Raw genomic sequence first — 25,195 nt, forward strand, 5'->3', positions numbered from 1 at the left:
TCCTGACAGGTCAAAGATATAGAAAAACTTCTCAAAACAATGTCTTTACCAAATCTTACTAGACATTTAGGAAATAAATCAGTACTTGTTCCCTTTTCAAAATGTCTAGATTGGCCACTGCTATAAAGCACCCTTTTGTACTTCAGTGTACTTTATCTGCAGAACACGACTGATGGGCTGTTGTTATTCAAGTGACTTCAGTCATAAAAAACTCATGCCTTGCTGCAATTTAAGTGTAACTGCGGCCAGAAATTTACGGCCCTCCACACAAGCGAACTGGTGGGGGGGGGGGCTGTAAAATTGAATGGGAGGTGGGGGGGGTCCCATTCCAGATACCTTCCCGTCCCCGCTGCAATTTTACACAGGGTGGCGGTGACAAGAAACAGCCTGCCAGCCAAAGGCCAATCAGGGCCCATACGTGGCCAATTAATTGCCACTTAAGGGCTCCTCCCACCACTGCTGGTATTTTAGCAGCAGCAGCTGGGTGGCAAAGGCCCCTAGAACACTGCCAGGTAAAACCTGGCAGCTTTCTTGCGGGCTGGGTGTGGGACCCTCCTGATCAGGCACCCTGTGGCCCATGGAGGGGCCCGGCCGATTGTCCCTGGTGAGGCCCCAAAAACATACCTTGGTTCCAGGGACGTCATCCCTCTTGCTTCTGTCAGTTGGGTGCACTTCAATTCATGGCCACCGCTCCCAGTGGTGCTGCTGGGACTAAAAGCTGCCGGCCCACTGATTGCTGGCAGCTCCATTAGGTGGGCCTTCCTGCCTCAAGCAGGTGGAAGTCCCACCCAAAACCAATGAAGGGCCTGGGGAGTGAGAAATACCGGTATGGCTCCCCAGGCCCAGCAGTGGCGGGCTCGCCACCAACTTTTCAGCCAGAATGTAAAATTCCGGCCTGCATGTTTTCACAAGTCACAGATTTACGTTCAGGGCTGTTTTTGAGTTATCAGCTTTTTTTATTCATGTTCTAGATTGACATATTTGCATCATTTTTAAATGATCCATGTGAAATGGGTATAAGGTACTGACATTCAAAAGGAGGTAAGCAATATAAATGTCTTATGATTCTGGAAAATCAGTTGTTCAGTAAACTTATCTGTTTATTCTTTAGGTGCTAATCACCAAACATGGTGATCTTGGGAATGGTTACTTTCTGGATCCAAAGCAGAAGATTTCATTTAAGTTTGATCACTTGGGCAAAAATGTTTCTGACATCCAACCGTGTGCATTAGATATTTCTATGGAGAGCTGGACGAGAGCAATAGAAAGTGCACTCACTAACTACGTGAAAAAGCAGTATCGAGATGGAAACTGCTCTGTAAGTGGTCTTCACAAATTATACTGTTCTCACGACCATCGCCTGATGTGTGTGTCTAGATGGAAGACGATATTATTAGTGTATAGCTTGAAAAGCAAGCTATGGGACGACAATATCCTACCAACAAGGAATGCAGTAGTACTCAGCCTGCAGTGTTCCTTCCTGAGTCGGACAGCTCCCATGCTGTTCACTAGTTGGAACCTTGATCAAATTGAATAGAGCTGTTCCAGCCATGGCTGTCCTCCCTGTCAGTAACATTACTGAGGGGCCTTGGAGAGGAATTTCATTGGGTAGCAAATTTTCTTCTAACAAATCTCTCTCTGACTAAGTAATTTCCTCAGACTTATTGTTTAAAGTGCCAGAGAGGAGATGGATGCAAACAGGCATCCAAACAGTCTTCCATCCCCACTCATCACCAACCGGCTCATCATTTTACCAACTAAGGAAACTTAAAAGATTGTGGCAGGAGATTCCTCTGAGATGCTCTTGCTCTGCTGCCATCGCTCCACCAGAAGTGCAGCGTAAACACCGTTTATATGCATGATGCCAACCCTCAGTGTTTTTGTGCTGGGTGGTGGCTGCCAGTCCATAACACAGGGAGAGCTATATCAGAAGGGGCTTTTTGTATACAGCAGGTGTGTTCAATTTTTTTAAAGCACTATACTCAATTTATGCAAGCATGTTTCTGTTGCGCCCTCTGTTCCTCTGGGTTCATCTTGTGCAGCACTGAATGAATGTACTTTCTGATAAAACTTTGAGAATCTTCCCCAGCCTTGACTCAGACAATTTCCCAGCAACTGCTTCTGAAGGAAATGGCGCAAAAAGCTCATGGCAGAGGTTATTTAATTGTAATGCTCATGGGCCATATAGGAACGAGGAAGGCATTCACTTACTCATGCAACCAGCTTCCATTTTACAACCAAGCATTTGTTTCTCTGGCAACATATTGTCCAGTTCTTTTTTTAAAGAAATTCAGAGGCACAGTGTCAATTGCTTTTTCTAAGATCCTATTTCATATGCATACTGCCCAAAGGGAGCAAAACGGAACCGTCCAAATCCTGGATTATTCTGAACCTACCTGGTTAAAATATCAGATACCACGCAGCACTGACCAGCTTCCAATCTCCTGTCTCTTGCAGCCAACTCAGCCTCAAAAAGCCTGCACTTACTGTAATATTCTGATAAATATTAAGGCTTAGTACAGAATATATACAAGCCTGACAGTTAAAATAACGGGAGTTTATTGAACACATCTTGCATCTAAGGTTTTCTCTCAACTCTTCCATGAGTTTTTGTGCAGATCACTTCCTGTGATGATGCTCACAGTCTATTTACATATTCTTCCCAGTAACAACCCAATATTACATTATACGACATCTCCCCCCACAAGTCTCTGACTTCTTTTTTCAGATTGATCATTGCTGTGGCGTTTTCACAAGTCTGCCATAACGTATTCTTCTTTCTTTAGAAGGGGTTTGAGGTTTTGAGTCTTCCGGTTCGTCCTTCTGACTTTGCAGTGCTTAAGTAGAACTGTTGGATGACTTAAGTTCTTCATTCGGGTTGTCCTCTGGGTTGATGGATGATTGCAACATCACTGGTTCATCAAACATTTGAGATGATTGGTCCTCTTGTATTTGCTGCTTCTTTGGTATCATCACCAATGACCTTCTGTTTCTTATCATCCCTTGGTCAGTTTAGTCAATGTATGATGATGGATGTTGTGTTTTGTCTATCACTTCTCCATACCAATTTTGGCCTCTAAACCAAATTGATCCCCTAGATTGGATGCCTGACAAGTTTCTTGCTCTGTGACTGTTGTTTCATAAGCAAATATGACCGCACACAATGGATATTTTTGGTTGATATTCGGAGAACATTGCGCTGTTTAAAGTCTCATAGGAAGGACAGCACCCCTGACAGTGCTGCATACCCTACGTAATTCAGTGAGGTTTCAGTGCCATCCAGCTCTCCGGCCGCTCGCTCCCTGCTTCCCACCCCGCCCCCCACCACCGATGCTGCTCTCCAGCCGCTCGCTCCCTGCTCCCCCACCGCCCCCCCAATCACTCCAGATGCTAGCTCCAGGCTGTGCCGCTTCCCTCTCGGCTACTTGCTCCTACATCACCCTGTCACCCCTTGCGGCCCGCCTTGCTTCTTAGGGCGGCGCTGTGAGGAACGATCGATCTTCGGAGCGAGTGGCCGAGAGGGGAGATGCGTCGCAGCCTAGAGCTAGCATCTGGAGGGATGCGGGGCGGTGGTGGGGGGGTAAGCGGGGAGAGAACAAGATGGGGGGAATGGTGGGGGAAGCGGGGAGTAAGCTGCCGGACAGTGGGATGGGGGGAGCAAGCGGTGGTGGTGGGAGGTGAGGGGAAGCGAGGAGCGAGCGGCCAGAGGGCGGGGGGAAATGAGGAGTGAGCGACCGGGAGCAAGTGGCCAAGGGGGCGAAAGTTTTTTCCTACGCATACGCCAATTAGTCCTGGCAAGGCTATGGGCCCTGACAACATTCCGCCAATAGTACTGAAGGCTTGTGCTCCAGATCTAGCCGCACCCCTAGCCAAGCTGTTCCAGTACAGCTACAACACTGGCATCTACCCAGCAATGTGGAAAATTGCCCGGGTATGTCCTGTTCACAAAAAGCAGGACAAATCCAAACCGGCCAATTACCGCCTTATCAGTCTACTACCGATCATCAACAAAGTGATGGAAGGGGTTATCGACAATGCTATCAAACGGCACTTGCTCAGCAATAACCTGCTCACTGATGCTCAGTTTGGGTTCCGCCAGGGCCACTCAGCTCCTGACCTCATTCCAGCCTTAGTCCAAACATGTATAAAAGAGCTGAACTGCAGAAATGAGGTGACAGTGACTGCCCTTGACATCAAGGCAACATTTGACCAATTATGGCATCAAGGAGCTCTAGCAAAACTGGAGTCAATGGGAATCGGGGGGAGAATACTCTCCGATGGTTGGAGTCATATCTAGCACAAAGGAAGATGGTTGTGTTTGTTGGAGGTCAATCATCTCAATCCCAAGAACACTGCAGGAGTTCCTCAGGGTAGTGTCCTAGGCCCAAGTCTCTTCAGCTGCTTCATTAATGACCTTCCCTCCATCATAAGGTCAGAAGTGGGGATGTTTGCTGATGATTGCACAATGTTCAGCACCATTCGCGACTTCTCCGATACTGAAGCAGCCCGTGTCCATATGCAGGAAGACCTGGACAACATCGAGGCTTGGCTGAGAAGTGGCAAACAACATTTGCTTCACACAACTGCCAGGCAATGAACATCACAAACAAGAGAGAACTTAATCATCTCCGCTTGACGTTCAACGGCATTACCATCGCTGAATCCCCCACTATCAACATCCTTGGGGTCACCATTGACCAGAAACTGAACTGGACCAGCCACATAAATGCTGTGGCTACAAGAGCAGGTCAGAGGCTGGGAATTCTGCGGTGAGTAACTCATCTCCTGACTCCCCAAAGCTGTCCACCATCTACAAGGCATAAGTCAGGAGTGCGATGGAATACTCTCCACTTGCCTGGATGGGTGCTGCTCCAATAAGACTCAAGAAGCTCGACACCATCCAGGACAAAGCAGCCCGCTTGATTGGTACCCCATCCATCACCTTCAACATTCACTCCCTTCACCATCGACACACAGTGGCAGCAGTGTGTCTCATCTACAAGATGCACTGCAGCAACTCACCAAGGCTCCTTTGACAGCACCTTCCAAACTCTCAAACTCTACCACCTAGATGGACAAGGGCGGCAGTGCATGGGAACACCACCTGCAAGTTCCCCTCCAAGCCACACACCATCCTGACTTGGAACTATATCACTGTTCTTTCAATGTTGCTGGGTCAGAATCCTGGAACACCCTTCTTAACAGCACTGTGGGTGTACCAACACGCCAAGGACTGCAGCAGTTCAAGAAAGCAGCTTACCACCACCTCCTCAAGGGTAATTCGGGATGGGCAATAAATGCTGGCTTCGTCAGCGCTATCCACATCCCGTAAACAATTAAAATAAAATGTATTTCTCTTCCCACTGCCTTATTCAGTTGTGTGAGGTCAACACAAATTCTAATTGAATTTCACAGGAGCCACACCTGAGCACCATCCTGTAGGTTTTGTTATAGGTGAAATGACTCCTTGTTTTGTCATTAATTCAATTTCCCTTATACTTTTTCTAGAAGTATATGTGGGACTTTCCTAGGTGTGAACAAACACACTGGCTCTACTTCCTTCCTTAGAGTGATATGGTATGCCATTTTTAACTTCCCCAATCCTCTAAATAATTTTGGAAATTCGGCTCTAAAATTTCTGGGCAAGTCTTCATTACATTCAAGCTCTTCCACTCTATATTTGAGTTGTAAGTCTATGCAAGCCTTCCTATTTAGGAGTGAACAACTTTGATTTTTAATTACATTCAAGGTCTCATAAATTTCCTTTCCACAGTATTCGATGTTGCCTTTAACTCTCCCATTACCTTCAACTCGATGCCTCCAGGTCCATATAATTTTTTACCTGTTTGTTTGAGAGTTTTCTTTTTTGGCCACGGTTCTGTGTCTGATAGTACTGAAACTGCTGCTCCTATGTCCAGTTTAAAATTCGTCTTGTTTCCTTCCACAAGAATTTCTGCTGTTCAGCAACGCTCACTTGTTCCCTGGATTTCACCTAGAATAGATATTTCCACATTTTGGATACCAGGTACTTCATTAACTTTTTTTGTTCTCTTGGGATTTCCCTTTAATTATATTAAGCGCTGTTTTCTTTTACAGTGACACACTGACTGAAAGTGTTCCTTCTTTTTGCATGAAAAACACTCCACGTCTGTGGCTGGGCAGTTTTCCCACTTGTGCCTCTCTTGGCCACACCTACTGCAATTGGTTGCTGCTTCCTCTAGATGCTCTTCCCACCTTTCTTGTCTTTTACCACCATTTTTCCCTTTTGTTTTCTTAACGAATTCAATGGAGTCTGCTACTCTCGAGATCGGACTCTCCCTGTCACTGGAACAATGAATCAGTTAAACCTTCCAACCTTTGCTCAACTGAATCGCTTTCTTTTTTTTATTCATTCTTGGGATGTGGGCATTGCTGGCTATGCCAGAATTTATTGCCCATCCCTAATTGCCCTTGAGAAGGTTAATATGAGATCCTCCCTTGACTGTAGATGATCCGAAAGGGTTTGGTTAATACACCTACTACAATCCTATCTCTAATCAGCTCTTCCCATAAGCTGCCGTATTTGCAATCCTCCGTGAGTTTGTACAAGTCATTGATAAATGAATCAATGCTGTCCCCTTTCTGCTGGGTACACTTAATAAATTTGGCACACTCCATGATATTTTTTCTTACATTAAAGTAGATCTCGAGTGCCTTAATAACTTCTTCATATGTAGCCTTCTCTTCATCTATGCCTTGAGTAATGAGGATGTTGTCTGCACATTCCCCCATAGCATACAATAGTATACTGACCTGCTCCTTGTCTGGCTTCTGCACGAGACCCGATGCAGTACGATATCTTGCAAACCTACAGACGCATTTCGGCCATGCCTCAGCCTGGTTCAGTCCATCTACTTTTTCGAAGTTCTCCAATAAAGGAAAAGATTTCTCCATCTTTTCTAATTTACCACTGCCACCATATAATATTCTGATAACTATTAAGGCTTAGTAGAGAATATATGAGGCTGACAGTTACAATAATGGGATTTTATTGAACATGTCTTGCATCTAAGGATTCCTCGACAACTCTTCCATGTGGTTCTGTACAGATTACATTACATCACTTCCTGTAATGATGCTCACAGTCTATTTCCATATTCTGCCCAGTAACAACCCTATATTATATTGCATTACACTTATCTCCCCATCCCATGGAGAATAATCACTAGTTGATCATTAAATAGTGTGCTCTGTGTAATGATGTGTGATGATATCCAAACTGAAAGATTAATAATTGTATCACAATCACTGGACGTTTAGTAAGCAATAATCTGAAGCTAGTTACCAGGAAATAACAGAACCACACATATAGAATTACATAGAATTTATAGCAGAGAAGCAGGCCATTTGGCCCAACTGCTCTATGATATTGTTTAAGCTCCACACAAGCCTTCTCCCACCCTACTTTATCTAACTCTATTGGTATATACTTCTATTCCTTTCTCCCTCATTTATTTATCTAGCTGCCCCCTATATGCTTCTATGTTATGTGCCTCATTCTAACTACCATCTCAATAAAGAAGTTTCTCCTGAATTCCTTATTGGATATATTAGTGACTATCTTATATTTGTGTCCTCTAGTTTGCCCTCTCATGTAATTGAGATTTTCTTTATTATTTCCCCCCCCCCACTTCTCCATCCTTTTCTGCCAAATTTCATCTCTCCTCAAGGTGCTGGTTCCTTGCTGAAATATAGTTCCACTGTACCTCACTGAGTAGCTATTCCTCATGTGTTAGCCTGGACAGTGAGTGTGAGAGGGTGGGGAGGTATGAGGTAAGAAGGAAGGCATCATAGTTGAGCCAAGTAATCTGACCCAATATTGGCACACAAGCACTTCCAACAGGAATTGCTGATTGGTAATCAGGAGGGGAATGCTGACTGAGTTTCATCTCTCTAGCCCAGGAGCATTCAGGCCAGTGGTACTTTAAGGTGGCTGAGGTCCTCTAAATCAGTGCTGATTGAACCAGGGGCCATCATGGCTCATGTGGTTCAATCAGCAATTCCCCAGTGGCTGAACCTTCAAGAGAGCCTTTCTATTCCAGCTTAGTGTGCACAATTATTATTTCAAATTTCGCACTCATTTCTACTGACATAGTCTTTTCTTTGGCAGGTATATGGGAAAACCTTTGGCAAAGAGCAAGTTATCACTGCCTGCATTGAATGTCATAATTATCAGCGAAATGAGTTCTGGTAAGTTACATTCATGCAATTGCATAATTCCTCTCAATCTTGTATAATCTGCTTGACATAAAAATAATTAATCCAGTTTTACAGTTAGTTAGACTTCTCCAGTTCTCTTTCTTCTCTTCGCTCCTCTTCTGATGGCATTAATTTCCTGCTTTGGTACGTTTCCATGAGTGAGACTTTCCCTGCGCTACTTCATCTAACTCTCATATGAGCCTAGACTGTGCATGTCTACGGGCTGCTCCACCTAATCCGACATCGCTGCTCAGATCGATCCTGCCCTCAGCCAAAATCTGCACAAGCGCGACATCCAACAGGGGTCACTTGGGCAAAGTATTGGGCGATCACCAGCATCAGTGGGGCCTTACCCCAGAAAGTTTCAGAATTTAACGGTCCTGGCTACAGTAAGTGCGGCCATGCCTTGCATCTGGCTAGAGCAGGAGCTACAATTCTTTCTAGATGTTGCATTAGCTTTTGTCCAGAATAAAAAAAAGTCTTAACTATTCTAAACAGTATACTACTAAGCATTAGGATACATTCATTAGGATGAACTCCACCATAGATTTTTGGATGTTCCACTGGTACCAAGAATGCAAGTGTGTCGCATGCACATAAGATCTTCTTGATTTGGACATAACACAAAACAAAATGCAATGTTAAATGATTGGTTCCAGCCTAGCAAAATTATTTATTGAACCTATAGCATACCCTCCGTTTTGGAAGATTAAGTATAGATTTTTTTTTGTAAAGATGGTATTCTTCTGGTTTAAGTGATTAATGTGGAACACAGTCCCTAAACATCCTGGTGCAAGTGTATTGCACTGCATACCTGTTCCAGCACAACATAAAACAGATTCCGTATCACTGGAACAAGACCTTCTGGCAGTTCTCTTCACTTACTCTAGGCAGCCTACATGCTGGCAGTGCGCAGTCCCTTGTCCCTATTCAAAATGCTGCATCTGGAGGAGGGAGACTACTGATTAAAAATCTCACCCTGACTTCTCTTTACAAGCTCAGAAGATTTCTTAATCTTTTCCAGAACATGCCTCTACCATACTGGGTTCCCACATCTGATTTTTTTTTTAATCTTGCATTACTTTCACTAATTGAAGACTTGACCCACATGCCACCCACATCCAAACATAGAAAATATGGTACACCTAGCATTTGTCTCCACCTTAACCATAAACCTGACATGATCTCTGGAGTCTCCATGGCATCATGCTTACTATGTCTGGTTGGATCCCTTCTACCTTTGATGCCAAGGCAATTGAAAACATGGGAAGATGACAAAATAGAAAATAACAAGTTGTTTTGCCATGCCATTGATTATGGCAAGTCGCTACATCTAGAGGTCAGTTAGAGGTTAACTGCAGATTGGAAGGCACTTATAAATTCCAGCTCCAGATTGGAAGAAATCAGCATAAAATGATGTTTTTAATACTTCTAACATTTTGAAGTGTACTAGACTGAATACTATACTTTAAAGGGTATCCCATGCTCTTTGACGAAGAACTGAGTAAGACTTGAACCCGACATTGTAAGCATGATGCCATGGAGACTCCAGAGAGCGTGTCAGGTTTATGGTTAAGGTGGAGACAAATGCTAGGTGTACCATATTTTCTATGTATGGATGTGGGTGGCATGTGGGTCAAGTCTTCAATTAGTGGAAGTAATGCAAGATTTAAAAAAAAAAAATCAGATGCGGGAACCCAGTATGGTAGAGGCATGTTCAAGGAAAAGATTAAGAAATCTCCCGAGCTTCCGGTTGCTTGCCATTTCAACACTCCCCCCTGCTCTCATGTTCACATCCCTGTCCTGGGATTGCTGCAGTGTTCCAGTGAACATCAACGCAAGCTCGAGGAACAGCATCTCATTTATCGATTAGGCACACTACAACCTGCCGGACTGAACATTGAGTTCAATAATTTCAGAGCGTGACGGGCCCCCCATTTTACTTTTATTTTCAGTTATTTTTTTCTTCTTCCTTTTAAAAAATTTTTTTTTTGTGTTTTTTAATTTTATTTCATCGTAGTTTGTTTAGTTTGCTTACCCACTTTTTTTTCATGTTTGTACTTGCGGCTGTTCAATTTTCAGTCTGTTAACACCCTATCTGTACTAATGCTTTGTCTTTCAACACACCATGAACATATTGTTTGCCTTTGCTCCACGACCTTCTGGTCAGCTATTCTGTGACCTTGTCCTATTTACACCTTCTCCTTTGTTATCTCTTGCCCCACCCCTGCTTTACTCGCTTATAACCTTTTACATTTCTAATATTTGCTAGTTCTGAAGAAGGGTCACTGAACTGAAATATTAACTCTGCTTCTCTCTCCACAGATGCTGCCAGACCTGCTGAGTATTTCCAGCATTTCTTGTTTTTATTTCAGATTTCCAGCATCCGCAGTATTTTGCTTTTATATAAGAATTGATTTGTATTAGCCAGGTTTCCCCCAACTTTATTTTCAACTATTACTATTAATAATGTTAAGTCCACAATTAGTTATTTTCTATTTTGTCATCTTCCCATGTTTTCAATTTCCCTGGCATCAAAAGTAGCAGGCGTACAACCAGACATAGTATAAGCATGATGCCATGGAGACTCCAGAGATCGTGTCAGGTTTATGGTTAAGGCTAGGTGTACCTTGTTTTCCATGTTAAGTCCACTATCAAGTACACTGTGGCTACTGCAGTTAAGTACACTTCCCTGAGGGACAGCACTCAAAATGGTTGTCTCGCAATATCTTGCAATCACTTCCTTGCCCATGGAGCTGCAACCACATCAAGGGTTAATAGATTAATTGTAAAATGCTTCTGTTATCAATTTATGATTTTAGGAATGGCTTTTGGAAATCTGAATGGAATCTTGTGCTCTGCCCACCAAATGCTGAAGTCACAGGTACAGTTAAAGTGCAAGTAAGTATGAGCTCAGCAATCAGCTACCGATAGCACCATTTTGGGGATATTGCATGTACAGTTGTCTTGGACTAATGGTCAAATGGCGCCACTTCCCATCCAAACAAACAGAAACATTTCACAGATTCAAAGGGAAACGTGAATTACTGCTGTTGCTCTCAGTAGATACTGTTACAACCAGGTGAGGAAGGTGTCTAGGGGTCTTTTACTGTCTTCACCAGGTCTTATTGTAACAGGGTTTAATTTTAAACACACTGTTTTGAGCTCCCCCTTTGTGAGTCCTTGTTCACAACTTTCCAATTATAAGGCAAAGAAATGAGCACACCGGGTTTTCTTAGGTTTAAAGAAAAGTGAAATTTATTAAATCTTAAACTTAAACTCTAATACGGTTAACTCCTATGGATATATGATGTGCCCACACTTGCATGCACACGTGATACACACATGCAAATACGGACAGAAAAGAGCAGAAGAAAAATTAAATGGAGAGGTTTGAGGCAGTCTCTAAAAGGGGGTTTCTTGTTACTGTTTCTGTGTTTTCAGCTTGCCGCAGAGTCCTTGATTGTAGACAGCGTTTACTTTTCACTGGGGCCCAGTATTCTTCTTAAACCTTGTTCACTGTAGGAGACTTTTCTCTCTTCAATGGTTTCTGAAGCTGGTGAGGGCGAGATGAGAGCAGACAGGAGAGAGGTCTTCTTAGTCCAGGGGAAAAGTGCTTTCTGATTTCTTTCCCTGTTGGAAGTTCAAATTCAAAAAAATTCCGACAGTCAGTCAGTCATGTGACTAAAACTGGTCTGACCACCACTTCTGTGTATTGGGAAAGTAACAACTGGGTCCCCATTGTTCTAATACTGTCTGTTACTATGTAAATGCCTTTCTAGTCAGGGGCTTGCAATTTTAAGTTTTAATCTTCATGTGCCAAAATAATGTGTGCCTCAGTCTTGACAGGTGGAGGGCTTGCCTGATAATACTGTGACAGAATTAACTTATTACAACGGGAGCATTAACAAATAGACAAATTTCACACCAGTCATCTTACTGTAACTTTATCCTTCAACATCATGTAGTTCACACAATTAATGTCTTACAGAGAGATTCATAAAACTATAACACATCACTCATGGCATCTTTCAAACTATAAAGGAATCAAGAAAACTCTACCTGTACTTTTAGAGTAATAGCTGCAGAAACAACAGTATCCAGGCAGGAAGTGTTGATCAAACAGAATCCCATCTGTGTGAATTCCAGAATGCTATTAGCAGGATGGGGAAAAAAATTGTCCATTGTGTTGGATTGATAGAATGGATTCAGTGGACAAAACCTACTGTCAAACAATTAAATTTCACATGAGCAAGTTTGTGAATTGCCTAAATGTTGCCAGCAAGGCTGTATTTGCAATGGACGTTTGTTTCTTTTTCACTCATTCCTTTCTTTCATTAACTTTGTCGTGCCCACTCCTGGAGACTTTAATTTCAGGCTCGAGCATGATTCCTTGAGCAATAATCACCTTCTGGTACTTCACCGAAGTGGCCATTATTCACATGAGCACAGTAAGTGTCAGCAGGCTATTCAACTGCAGATAGTAGGGTAGCACTGTTCAATGTTCACACATGGGCACTTGTAGCACATGTCGCTGGATAGTGATCAGAAATGGATACCATGCTTAGTTTAACCCACCCTAATCGAGAAACACAGATCTATCATAGTGCACTTATTACCATTTCTGTGGAGATCAACTAGCTCTATGGGGGGGGGAAATTTGTAAGACATCAACTGCTCTCCCATGCGGCGGGTTTGGCGGCAGGGAGAGTATCTAATCGGGCAGGTTGGTGAGGGGAGTGGGGGAGCACCGCCACCTTCACGCCTCCACCAAATTTAAGTCCAGGTCAGGAAGGCCTGTGAATGACCTTCCTGCCCCACTGCCAATTGAGGGCCTTAACTGGGCAATCAATGTACAGTTAAGTGCCTCATCCTGCCACCACCGCAATTAACCATGCGGCGGTCAGCTCTGTTGCCACATGGGAAGCACAGCACAAAAAACTGGGTGAGCTGTTTGTCAGCTCCAGGGTGGGGGCCGGTGGTGGTCCTTTGTTTACAGGCACAGTGCCTGAAAGAGGGACCTAGCATCGGGAATTGGGGGGGTGAGGGGCACTGAGAGCCACCCCCTGCCATTGCTACTGACCCCCCCTACACCCCACTCCCCCACGACTCCCATCCTGCGAGACCCTTCCTGCCTTGACCTACCTGTGGCCTGGGTCCAGTGCTGCTCCTAGGCCTCAGGTAGGTGCTCCAATGGCAGCAGCCACTAAAGAGCTGCCAACCACTGATTGGCAAGCAGGTCTCAGAGAGTGGGGCTTCCATCGCTGGGGTCCTTGATCCCGTGGAAGACCCGCCACTGTCTGCTTAAGTGCTTAATTGACACTAGATTCAGCCTGCCTCCCACAAAAGAGGTGACGTGGGGTTCTCGGCGTCACTTTTTCTGGACCATCGGGATTCCCATCACCCTGATAAAATCCTGGCCTATATCTCAGAGATCAAACCTGGGACTTGGATTTTTTTATTCATTCACTGGATGTGAACATCACTGGCAAGGCCAGCATTTAGTGCCCATCCCTGATTGCCTTTTGAGAATATGGTGGTATTAAAACTTGTAAGATTCTGAGGGTGCTTGCCAGGGTAGATGCTGAGAGGATGTTTTCCCTTGTGGGAAATTGTTAAGACTCCCTTAATAATAGATTCCAGAACTTTCCCGATGATTGATGTCAGGCTAACTGGACTGTAGTTCCCTGTTTTCTCTCTCCCTCCTTTGTTGAATAATAGTGTTACATTTGCTAACTTCCAATCTGCTAGGACAATTCTAGAATGTAGGGAATTTTGGAAAATCATAACCAGTGCATCCACTATCTCTGCAACTACCTATTTTAGAACCCTTGGATGTAGGCCATCAGGTCCCGGGGATTTGTTGGATTTTCATCCCTTAAGCTTCTTCAATAGTTTTTCTCTGTTGAAATTAATTACCTTAAGTTCCTCACTCTTATTAGCCGCTTGTTTACCCTCTATTTCTAGTATGCAATTTGTGTCTTCTACTGTAAAAGACAGATACCATATATTTGTTCAATGTATCTGTCATTTCCTCATTTCCCATAACTTCTCCTGCCTCTAAGGGACCAACGTTTACTTTCGCTACTCTCCTTTTTATAGAAACATAGAAAATAGGAACAGGAGTAGGCCATTTGGCACCGTAAACAGCTGTAGCAATTTGTATTTGCCAAGGACCAGCTCCCAGAAAACAGTTTCCAATCACAGTAGCCTGCCTTTTTTCCAAAACAACTGCTTGCAGCTTACTTCAACACTGCAGTCTTTAATCTTGAAAACTGTAACCTGAGCTCCAGTCACCTGTCTCTGTTCACATCTCTGACCATATGTCTGTTTGTTTTACCTGTTTCTATCCAGTTCTGATTTCCCCAGAACTCTGACGCTTTCAGTTTCTTTTTCCAGTAAAGGACTGTCTCAGAAAAAATACAAGCTTTGAATCCAAAGTCAGTGCCCCTAGCAGTACATTCAACAGGTCAACTGTTCACAGATAGCAGTCTGCACACTTAGACTTCATCACAGAATAGAAAAGCAGAATATTCTTTAAAAGGTGTGAAACTTGTAAATGTTGATGTTCAGAGGGACTTGGGTGTACTCATACAAGGAACACAAAGTTAGCATGCAGGTACAGCAAGCAATTAAGAAGGCAAATATCATGTTGGCCTTTATTGCAAGGGGATTAGAGTACAAGAATAAGGAAGTCTTGCTACATTGTACAGGGCATTAGTGAGACCACACCTGGAGTACTGTACACCGTTTTGGTCTCTGTATATAAGGAAGGATATACTTGCATTGGAAGCAGTAAAGCAAAGGTTCACTAGATTGGTTCCTGGGATGAGAGGGTTATCCTATGATGAGGGACTGAGTAAATTGGGCCTATATTCGCTGGAGTTGAATGAAAGGTTGTTTCCCCTGGCTTGGGAATCTAGAAAATGAGACACAGTCTCAGGATAAGGGGACAATCATATAGGACTGAGAAGCAGAGACATTTCTTCACACAAAAGGTAGTGAATCTTTGGAATTCTCTAACCCAGAGGATTGTGCAGGCTCCATCATTGAATATATTTAAGGATGAGATAGACAGATTTTTGGCCCCTCAGGAAATCAGGGGATATGGGGAGGAAGTGGGAAAGTGGAGTTGAGGCTGATAATCAGCCATGATCATACTGAATGGTGGAGCAGGCTCAAGGAGGCTGTATGGTGTACTCCTGTTCCTATCGTATGCTCTTGATGTTAAGGGGAGTCATTCTCACCTCACCCCTGGAATTCAGCTCTTTCATCCATGTTTGGATGAAGGTTATAATGAGGATTGAATTGTGCAAAGGCTGTACTGGGTGGCCATGCTGACTTAGACTGTGTTGCTTCCCCAAACTTATTTTCCATAGAGACCGCAGAGAAAGACCTTTATCTGAATGCTAACAAGCTGAATTTAAACCCAGATCCCATTGATCTGTGCTAACTCACTATCCGACCCTCCTCCCCCTCAATGATCTTTTAAAAAAGATGACTTAAAGATTGTACATTTAAAGAATAATGATATTCTGGCAGTAAGCTTCAACTATCTGAGTGGATGCTGACATTTATAAACCTCTTGAGTTAGTACCTTGTTACTCAGTTGGTCTTCTGATGTTCTGTAGGTCTTTCTTTCTTTCTGTGTAAGCATCAGACAGCAGTGAAAAAGGAAACATGTACAAGCCAGTCTACTATGGTTCCTATCCAACCTATTTAGTCTCTTGAGGTATGGTTTACAAAGCAACTAAGTAAATCAAAACTCCACATACCTATAAATCTTACATCTTACCATGTCTGCCCTTCACCATTTCCTTATTGTTTGGTTCCTGCGATCAAGGAAATCTATGTTGTCCCACACAGCAGTCATCCTTATCTGTGCTTGTCTTTATAACCTTTGGTTTTATTTCAAATGTGATATCCTTACAGTTCTTTCCATTAACATAGCATTAATTGTTTTATGTGAGTGTCTGGGTCTAAGCCCAGGTCTCACGGGTGTTGCTAACTAATTGCCCTATTCAATTCCCTATTATACAACAGTAAAAAAAAATGAAGTTCTTTCTTTTGGGCCTCCTTATCTCGAGAGACAACGGATACGCGCCTGGAGGTGGTCAGTGGTTTGTGAAGCAGCGCCTGGAGTGGCTATAAAGGCCAATTCTAGAGTGACAGGCTCTTCCACAGGTGCTGCAGGGAAATTTGTTTGTCGGGGCTGTTACACAGTTGGCAACAGACTGTATAAGAATAATAAACGTTTGGCTGTTAAGTTTCAGACAATCATTCTTAGATGCACTTATTCGCTGCACTGTGGAGACAGCAAGGATTCTTTCAATAGTCTTTAGTTGTGCGTTCATTGCTCAAGTTAAATATCCTGCTTGCATCTGCAACTGGTATTCCTCTCAATATTTTCAAAACCTAGATCATAGGGGTAGATTTTCATTTTCACAGCCTGGACTGTAAGCTGATGGGGAGATCAGATGCCCTTTATAGAACCCACCTGATATTCTTATCATGGAAATCAATAGAATAAAATGGGGCAGTGTCTATAAAGAGCAAGAGACCTGACAACACCCCCTCCTCCACCATGCCGAATACCACCTGGATGATAAAGATGAAAATCAAACCCATATCTTCTATCTTTTTTTTGTTACATAAACAAATTCAATTTTGTGAAATGCCCTTATGACTTAAAGCATTAAGCCAAAATTTTTCTTCACTGAAGCTTTTTCAATAGATCAATTTCCTTCTGAAGTAAAGGGGACCAAAACCACATGATAGAGTGGGATCACAGTATTTACCCTTGCAGCAGGAAGCTAGTCTTAGAAAGTACTTGGGTTGAAGATGAGGTTAAGTTGTTAAAAAGATGGATGTTTTCTTTTAACTTTAGTGCCAAAAATAGTCGATGCTGACAGGTTCAATATCTTGATTTCTTCCTCAATGCAAAGAAATCAATTTACAAGCTGAGCAGGTATAGATAAGAGTATGACACTTGCAAACATGCATGCTGTCACTGCACTGATTTTCAAAGCACAATATGTCCTCTTTCATACCCTATTTTTACACGTAAGAGACTTGAATCTGCCTCCTTTCCATTGATTGGCTTCCTTCTGCCACCTGACCTGACATGGTTCTTCCATTTTAGTACTTTTCCATTGCTTCCAGACTGGTCCAAAGCCCAGGTTATTCTGCACGTAGTCAGTTCCCTTACCTGTCTATCTCACTCCCTATCTGCTTTTTATATGAAAACTGCAAAGGAGCAGTTGCATCTTTCATAGATCTTTTGTCGTTCAAACTTGCACAGTCATTTGATAAAGCAGCTCATCAGGGACTGTTAGCTAAAGTTGAAGCTCATGGAATTGAAGTCAAATTATTGAGCTGGTTCGGAAATTGGCTGAGCGGCAGGAGACATAGAATAGGTATAATGGGCAGGTGCTCCAATTGGAAGGATGTGACGAGTAGAGATTTACCAGAAAGATACCCTGGACTCCAGGGATTAAATTAAGAAGAGAGATTATATAAACTAGGGTTGTATTTTGTGGAATTTAGAAAGTTAAGGGTTGATCTGATCGAAGTTTTAAAGATATTAAGGGAAAGATAGGGTAGATAGAGAAAAATTATTTCCTCTAGTTGGAGAGTCCAGAACTAGGGGGGGGGGGGGGGGGTATAGTCTAAAAATTAGAGCCAGACTTTTCAGGAATGAACTTGGGAAATGCTTCTACACCTAAAGGGTGGTAGATGTTTGGAACTCTGATCCACAAATGGCAATTGGGAAATCAATTGTCAATTTTACATCTGAGATTGATAGATTTTTGTTATCCAAAGATATTAAAAGCATAAGAATTAAAGGCAAGTATATGGAGCTTGGTGCCAGATCAGCCATGATCTCACTGAATGGTGGAATAGGCTCAAGGGGCTAAATGGCCTGTTCCTGTTTCTACGTTCTTATAAAAGGCCTTTTTTCTGCCATACTTTTCAAAGTCCAGTCACAATACCTTATTCAATATACTACCATTCAATTCAACAAACACTTTATCTTGCAGTAATGTATTCTGCTCTAAAGATAGCTTTTAAACTCCCCAGCTACCTCTCTGTTATGTTTTTTTATCTCCCCAGTTACCTCTCTACTTCTTCATACACCCCATGTTCCAACATGCCCTTTTATTTTTTTTGTAATGTTATGACCTCAGTGAGATCGTTAAGATGAAAAATGAGAGATATGCACCCCTACACCAATTTAAAGAATTACATGACAAGATTTCACATTTTAAGACTTTTATTATAACTAAACTAAAAGAAATTCCCATTAACTAAATAGTACTTTGGAAGTAGCTGACATCCCAACTTACAAAGAAAGGTATTTTCTTTACTTACTAAAATACTTGAAAACCTCACATCACACAGTCCTCTTTGATGGCAAAAATTTTGCCATCAAAGTCCCAAACTCCTCTCAGTTGCAATGGGTTGGATCTCCCAGACCTTTCCAAAAATCAATGTCCTCTTTGCTCACTTCTCCAAGCACTTTCGACCTGGACATCTGTGAATAATGCAATTCCTTGCAATCCTGCTGATCCTCTACTTCTCCGTCAGCTTCAACTTTCAAAACAGGTTAAAGTCTTCATAGCCTTTCGTTGTAGCAGGCTTCCGAAAGCTGGTGTTTCATCTCTCTTCCTCAAGGCTGTCACCACTGGTTGTCTTCCTTAGAGCTTGCTCTGAGGCTGCAGCCACTGGTTTCCTCTCTTAGAGCCTGCCTGCCTTCAGAAAATCTGTTAAATTTATCTGGACTCAAAAGTCAATAGTCCTGTTCAATATGCAAATTCCAGAAGTCTGATTTCAGAGAGCCATCTGGGCCTTCCATTATTCCCAGATGTTTACAGCTGCTTGGTACATTTGCATCTTCAGAATCACTGACCCGCTTGTTTATGACCCAAAAGTCTTTAGGCGTTAACCCTACAGACTCTTTTTTTCTTTTCCAAAAAAGTATTTGATCTGTCCTTTAGCAGAGTAGATGGGAGGTCACCTGACCTTCCAGACTCCATCTTAAACTTTTAAAAACCACTATTTTAAAAACATAATCATGTTACAAAATCCAGCATTTATAACAGAAATCTACATCTTTTTTAAAATCTACCAAGGCCTAAATGATGGTCAGCAGTTAATGGATAGCTTGAAACTAACAACCATTCCAATGATAAGGAAATCCAAACTTGATCAACATTCTCTTCACTAATTTGAATAAAGCAGAAAATAAAACTAGTCTAGCAAACAAATTACAAACTGCAACCTAGCAAAACTTTAATACTGACTAGGAGAGTTGGTTAATACGCTCAACTAGTCCGAGGGAGTGATCAGAGATAACAGTACCATTGATTAATATAGCTTGGGCAACACATCATGATACAGAAGACTAGTTTACAATATCATCAATAAATCATGGATTTAAAAGATTCTCCAGCTATCCCTTTACCTGTTTCCATCTTGTGGATAATACTTGCAAAGTATTTTTTTCCCTAACCCTCAAATGTCCCAAACCAAATTCTCTATTGCTCTCTATTTCAATATTAATTAACATAACATTAACTCTTCAGAGATAATTTAAAAAAAATATTTTTCTGGATGGCATTTCAATGTGACAGTGCAGGTATACAGGATCAGTCCCCAATCCACTGAGTTCCGGATTTCACCTTACTATACTGAGGTGCTGAATTTCCCATAAGGGGAATGACTATATCAATGGTTGAGTCATCCTGATCCCACTCTTGCTTGGCTTGTGCTGACCAGTTGACTGTTAACATTCATCAAAATCTGCAAGTAGGTTACCCAACTGCTGTCTTGGTGAAGTAAACGTGTAAGGAAGATTGGTGGAGGAGAGAAGAAATCGGAAAGGAGTTTACCCTTGTAAACAAAATAAGTTTTTCTGTTTTCTCTCTAACTTTTCCTCCCTCAGGCTCATTACTTTGAGGAGGGGAGCATCAATTTGACCAGTAATGTTGATGTGAAACAGAATCTTTTTCTGAAGGTAAGGAAGAGAGACATTACATATAAGAGTGTGCATGTGTGCAATTTTATGCTTCAGTAAGGGTTCTGCTGTTAGATATAAACCCCATTCCATACTGCAGGACCTTTGACCAATCAGAAGAGAATAGAGTAGACTTTCCTTGTTATGACAAGTTCAGCCACCAGGTCACTAAAACATGATAATCTTGGAACTCAAATGGTGATGTGACATCAGAATAAGCAGAAGCTACAGAGGTTGCGTATGTAATTCAAATAGGATGATACAGCAGTTGTAACAGAAGTGAGAGGATAGTGGGAATGGCTAGTGGAAAAGTGAATGGGAGAGGGGATGCATGGAATTACATTGAGATTACAATACAGATGGCTCAGCCCAACCAATCCGTGTTGGAGCTATCCTACACAAGAGCAGTAGTCTTAATTCCACGTGCCCACCTTGTTCTCATATCCCATTATTCATGTTTTCTTGAACCATCTACTGAAGCTATTGTTAAATGTTGATGTAGTCTCTGCTTCACAAACACAGGTAATGCATTTCTCACACTCCTGACCCTCGATGTAGAAAGAAAACTCCAAAATCTCTTAGATTTAATCTTAGATCAACATCTCCTCAATCACTAGAAACAGTTTATAATGGGAGCAGCGTGGCAGGGGGTGGGAGTGCAGGTGGAGGAAGTACATCTGATCATGGGAGGGTCGAAAGGGATGCACTGAGGAGTCCCATTTTTCCTGCAACCATCACCCCAAATGCAACTTTTGGTGGCTCCTTACCCCACCAAATCACAGCACATCACCCATCACCTTCCAAAAAGAAAAGAAAGGAGAAGCAAAAAGAGGTAAGGGGAGAGAAGCAGCAGAGGAAAAGAAAAGAGAAATACAGAAGCAGAAGAGACCAAATCAGCAACACATAGGCAGCTAACAGGTAAGAGAGTGACCAGATTCTCTCACTCACTGCGTGATGCCATGGTAGGTAGTCTTAAACCTCTATCTCTAATGCTTTTTTCTTCCACCAGAATGAATGTGAAGGAGCCGCAGAGTTTGTGAAAATGATTGAAAATGCTGACACTGAATTCCAGGTAGCTCTGGGCTGGTGCATGTATATGGGTGGGCCATATATGGGTGAACCTTTGCGTTCAATATCAGTGGTGAAGACCAACTAAAGCAGCATTTTTTTTTAAAAAGCAGATTTTATCTTGGTCTTCAAAATGCTGCTTTGCAAAAATTGACGATCGATAACCATTATATTTTAGAAACACATGAGATCATAGGAAAGAGTACAGAAAAGATTCACGAGAATGGTTCCAAGGATGAGGAACTTCAGTTATGAAGATAGATTGGAGAAGTAAGGACTGTTTTCCTTGGAGATGAGAAGGCTGAAAGGTCATTTGATAGAGGCGTTCAAAATCATGAGGGGTCTGGACAGAGTAGATAGAGATAAACTGTTCCCACTTGTGAAAGGATCAAGAACGAGAGGGCACAGATTTAAAGTAATTGGTAAAAAAAGCAAAAGCGACATTGGGAAAAGCTTTTTCACGCAGTGAGTGGTTAAGGTCTGGAATGCGCTGCCTGAGAATGTGGTGGAGGCAAGTTCAGTTGAAGCAATCAAAAGGGAGTTAGACAGTTATATGGAAAGGAAGAATGTGCAGGGTTTCGGGGAGAAGACAGGGGAATGGAACTGAGGGAATAGTTCTTTCAGAGAGCCAGTGCGAACACGATGGGCTGAATGGCCTCCTTCTGCACTGTAATAATTCTGTGATTCTGTGATACAGAGATATGGCTGCAGGATGGCATAGATTGGGACCTGAATATTGAAGGGTACATGACATTTAGGAAGGACAGGGAACTAGTAAAAGGTGGAGGGGTTGGCTCTGTTACATAATGATGGTATTAACACAATACAGAGGGATGACCTACGTTCAGGAAACCAGGATGTAGAGCAGTTTGGGTTGAGATGAGAAATGATAAAGGCAGGAATTCATTTGTGGGAGTGGTGTACAGGCCGTATAACTATAACCATACGGTAGGACGGGTGTGAAGGAAGAAATAATGGGTGCTTGTCAGAAAGGTACGGCTATAATCATTAATCTACATATAGATTGGAAAAATCAGATGGTCAAAGGTAGCCTAGATGAGGAGTTCAAAGAATGTTTTTGGGATAGTTTCTTAGAACAGCACATTCTGGAGCCAACCAGAGAGCAGGCTATAATAGACCTGGTATTGTGCAATGAGATAGGATTAATTAATGACCTCCTAGTGAAGGTGCCCCGAGGCAGCAGCGATCATGATTGAATTTTACATTCAGCTTGAGGGAGGGAAGAGTGTGTCTAAGACTAGTACTTTAAACTTAAATAAGGGCAATTATGAGGATGTGAAAGCAGAGCTAGCAAAAGTGAAATGGCAAATTAGGTTAAGAGATAGGTCAATAGAGATGTAGTGGCAGACATTTAAAGGATTCAGAATACACAGAATAGATCCATTCCAACAAGAAAAAAAAATTTCAAGGGTGGTGGGGGGGAGGGGGGACGGTGTTCCACCATCCGTGGTTAACTGAAAAAGTTAAAGATAGTATCAAACTTAAAGAAAAAACATATAATTGTGTAAAGATGGTTAGCAAGTCAGAAGATTGGACAGAATATGAAAAGCAGCAAAGAACAATAAAAAGATTAATAAGGAGGGAAAAATAAAAGTATGAGAGAAAGCTGGCGAGAATTATAAAAACAGATAGTAAGAGTTTCTATAGATTTTTAAAAAGAAAAGAGTTAACAGAGTGAGCATAGGTCCTATAGAATGTGAGTCAGGGGAATTAATAAGGGAAAATTGGGAGATGGCAGATGAATTGAACATGTATTTTGTATTGGTCTTCACTATAGAGGGTACAAGTGACATCCTAGAAATAGCTGTAAATCAGGAATTGGAAGGGAGGGAGGTACTCAAAAAAAAAAAAAAAAAATTACAATCACCAGGGAAGTGGTACTGAGCAAATTGTTGGAGCTGTGGGCTGACAAGTCCCTGGGTCCTGATGGACTTTTTCCTAGGGTCTTAAAAAAGTGGCTAGTGAGATATTTGATGCATTGGTTTTGATTTTCCAAAATTTCCTAGATTTCGGGAAGGTTCCATTAGATTGGAAATTAGTGAATGTAACTCCTTTATTCAAAAAGGGAGACAGAAAGCAGGAAACTGCAGGCCAGTTAGCTTAACGTCTGTCATAGGGAAAATGTTAGATGCTATTATTAAAGAACGTTATAGCAGGATACTTGGGAAAATTCAAGGTAGTCAGGCAGAGTCAACGTGGTTTTGTGAAAGGGAAATCATGTTTAGCCAACTTATTGGTATTCTTTGAAGAAGTAACATGTGCTGTGGATAAAGGGGAACCGGTGGGTGTATCTTACTTAGATTTCCGGAAGGCATTTGATAAAGTGCCACATCAAAGGTTATTGCGGAAAATAAAAGCTCATGGTGTAGGGGCTAACATTTTGGCATGGATAGAAGATTGGCTAGCTAACAGGAAACAGAGAGTCGGCATAAATAAGTAATTTTCAGGTTGGCAAGATGTAATGAGTGATGTACCACAGGGATCAGTGCTGGGGCCTCAACTTTTTACAATGACTTACAATAAATGACTTGGATGAAGGGACCGAAGGTATCGTTGCTAAATTTGCTGATGACACAGAGATAGGTAGGAAAGTCAGTTGTGAAGAGAACATCAGAGGCTACAATGGGATATAGATAGGTTAAGTGAGTGGGCAAAGATTTGGCAAATGGAGTATAATATGGGAAAGTGTAAAGTTGTCCATTTTGGCAGGAAGAATAAAAAAGAAGCATATTATCTAAATGGTGAGAGATTGCAGAGCTCTGAGATGCAGAGCGATCTAGGTGTCCTAGTGCATGAATTGCAAAAGGTTAGTATGTAGGTACAGCAAGTAATTAGGAAAGCTACTAGAATGTTTTTGTTTATTGTGAGGGGAATTGAATACAAAAGTAGGGAGGTTATGCTTCAGCTATTTTGGGCATTGGTGAGACCACATCTGGAGTACTGTGTACAGTACTGGTCTCCTTATTTAAGGAAGGATGTAAATGCATTGGAAGTACAAAGAAGGTTTACTTGACTAATACCTGGATTGGGAGGGCTGTCTTACGGGGAAAGATTGGACAGGCTAGGCTTGTATCCACTGGAGTTTAGAAGAATAAGATTCTGAGGGGTCTTGACAGGACAGAATCTAGAACTACAGGTCACTGTTTAAAAATAAGGGGTTAGCCATTTAAGACTGAGATGAGGAGAAATCTTTTCTCTCAGAGGATCGTGAGTCTTTGGAACTCTCCTCCTCAAAAGGCAGTGGAAGCAGAGTCTTTGAATATTTTTAAGGTAAAGGTAGATAGATCTTGATAAGCAAGGGGTGAAAGGTTATTGGGGGTAGGTGGGAATGTGGAGTTGATCAGCCATGATCTTCTTGAATGGCGAGCAGGCTTGATGGGCTGAGTAGCCTACTCCTGCTCCTAATTCATATGTTTATATGTTGTGACCTGTTTATTATGTTATCTGACATTCACCAAGTAAAAGTACTTCCTTAATGGCACACACACTGGTGTTAACATCATAATGCCCAGATGGATGTAATTAAGAAATAGAGTAATTAGGAACCGGGTGACAGAATTACTGCCCACCCCTGCTCTCCCACAAAGTGACAAAGGCACATAGAGGCAGTCTTTATCAATACATTATCATTAGAATCTATACTTTAATGCCCCTTTCTTTTTCATGATAGTCATATCCTTAAAGAGGAGTACTTCAGCTGTGTGTTTACATGGCATTTGGGGATAATAATACATTGAAAATTTTGTGTTCTGTCATGCACTTTGCTATTGACCTTGCCATCAAATCCACCCCTTTTGCACTGCAGTTTTTTTTGTAATTTTAGATATTTAACATTTATAACATGGGCTTACT

General features: G+C 42.1%; 1 protein-coding gene across 1 annotated transcript in view; it reads left to right on the top strand.

Annotated features, from left to right (window-relative positions):
- The window catches only part of LOC137380330 (F-actin-capping protein subunit alpha-2-like), a 37,840-nt gene that overhangs the window by 7,070 nt on the left and 5,575 nt on the right, over nt 1-25,195 (top strand). The window contains exons 5-9 of the mRNA XM_068052262.1: nt 1,112-1,318; nt 8,150-8,229; nt 11,061-11,139; nt 20,183-20,254; nt 21,264-21,326. Of these exons, the coding sequence (XP_067908363.1) occupies nt 1,112-1,318; nt 8,150-8,229; nt 11,061-11,139; nt 20,183-20,254; nt 21,264-21,326 (501 nt within the window). The remainder of the gene's footprint in view (nt 1-1,111; nt 1,319-8,149; nt 8,230-11,060; nt 11,140-20,182; nt 20,255-21,263; nt 21,327-25,195) is intronic.

Source organism: Heterodontus francisci, chromosome 19, assembly GCF_036365525.1.
Source record: "Heterodontus francisci isolate sHetFra1 chromosome 19, sHetFra1.hap1, whole genome shotgun sequence".
Classification (NCBI taxonomy): Eukaryota; Metazoa; Chordata; class Chondrichthyes; order Heterodontiformes; family Heterodontidae; genus Heterodontus; species Heterodontus francisci.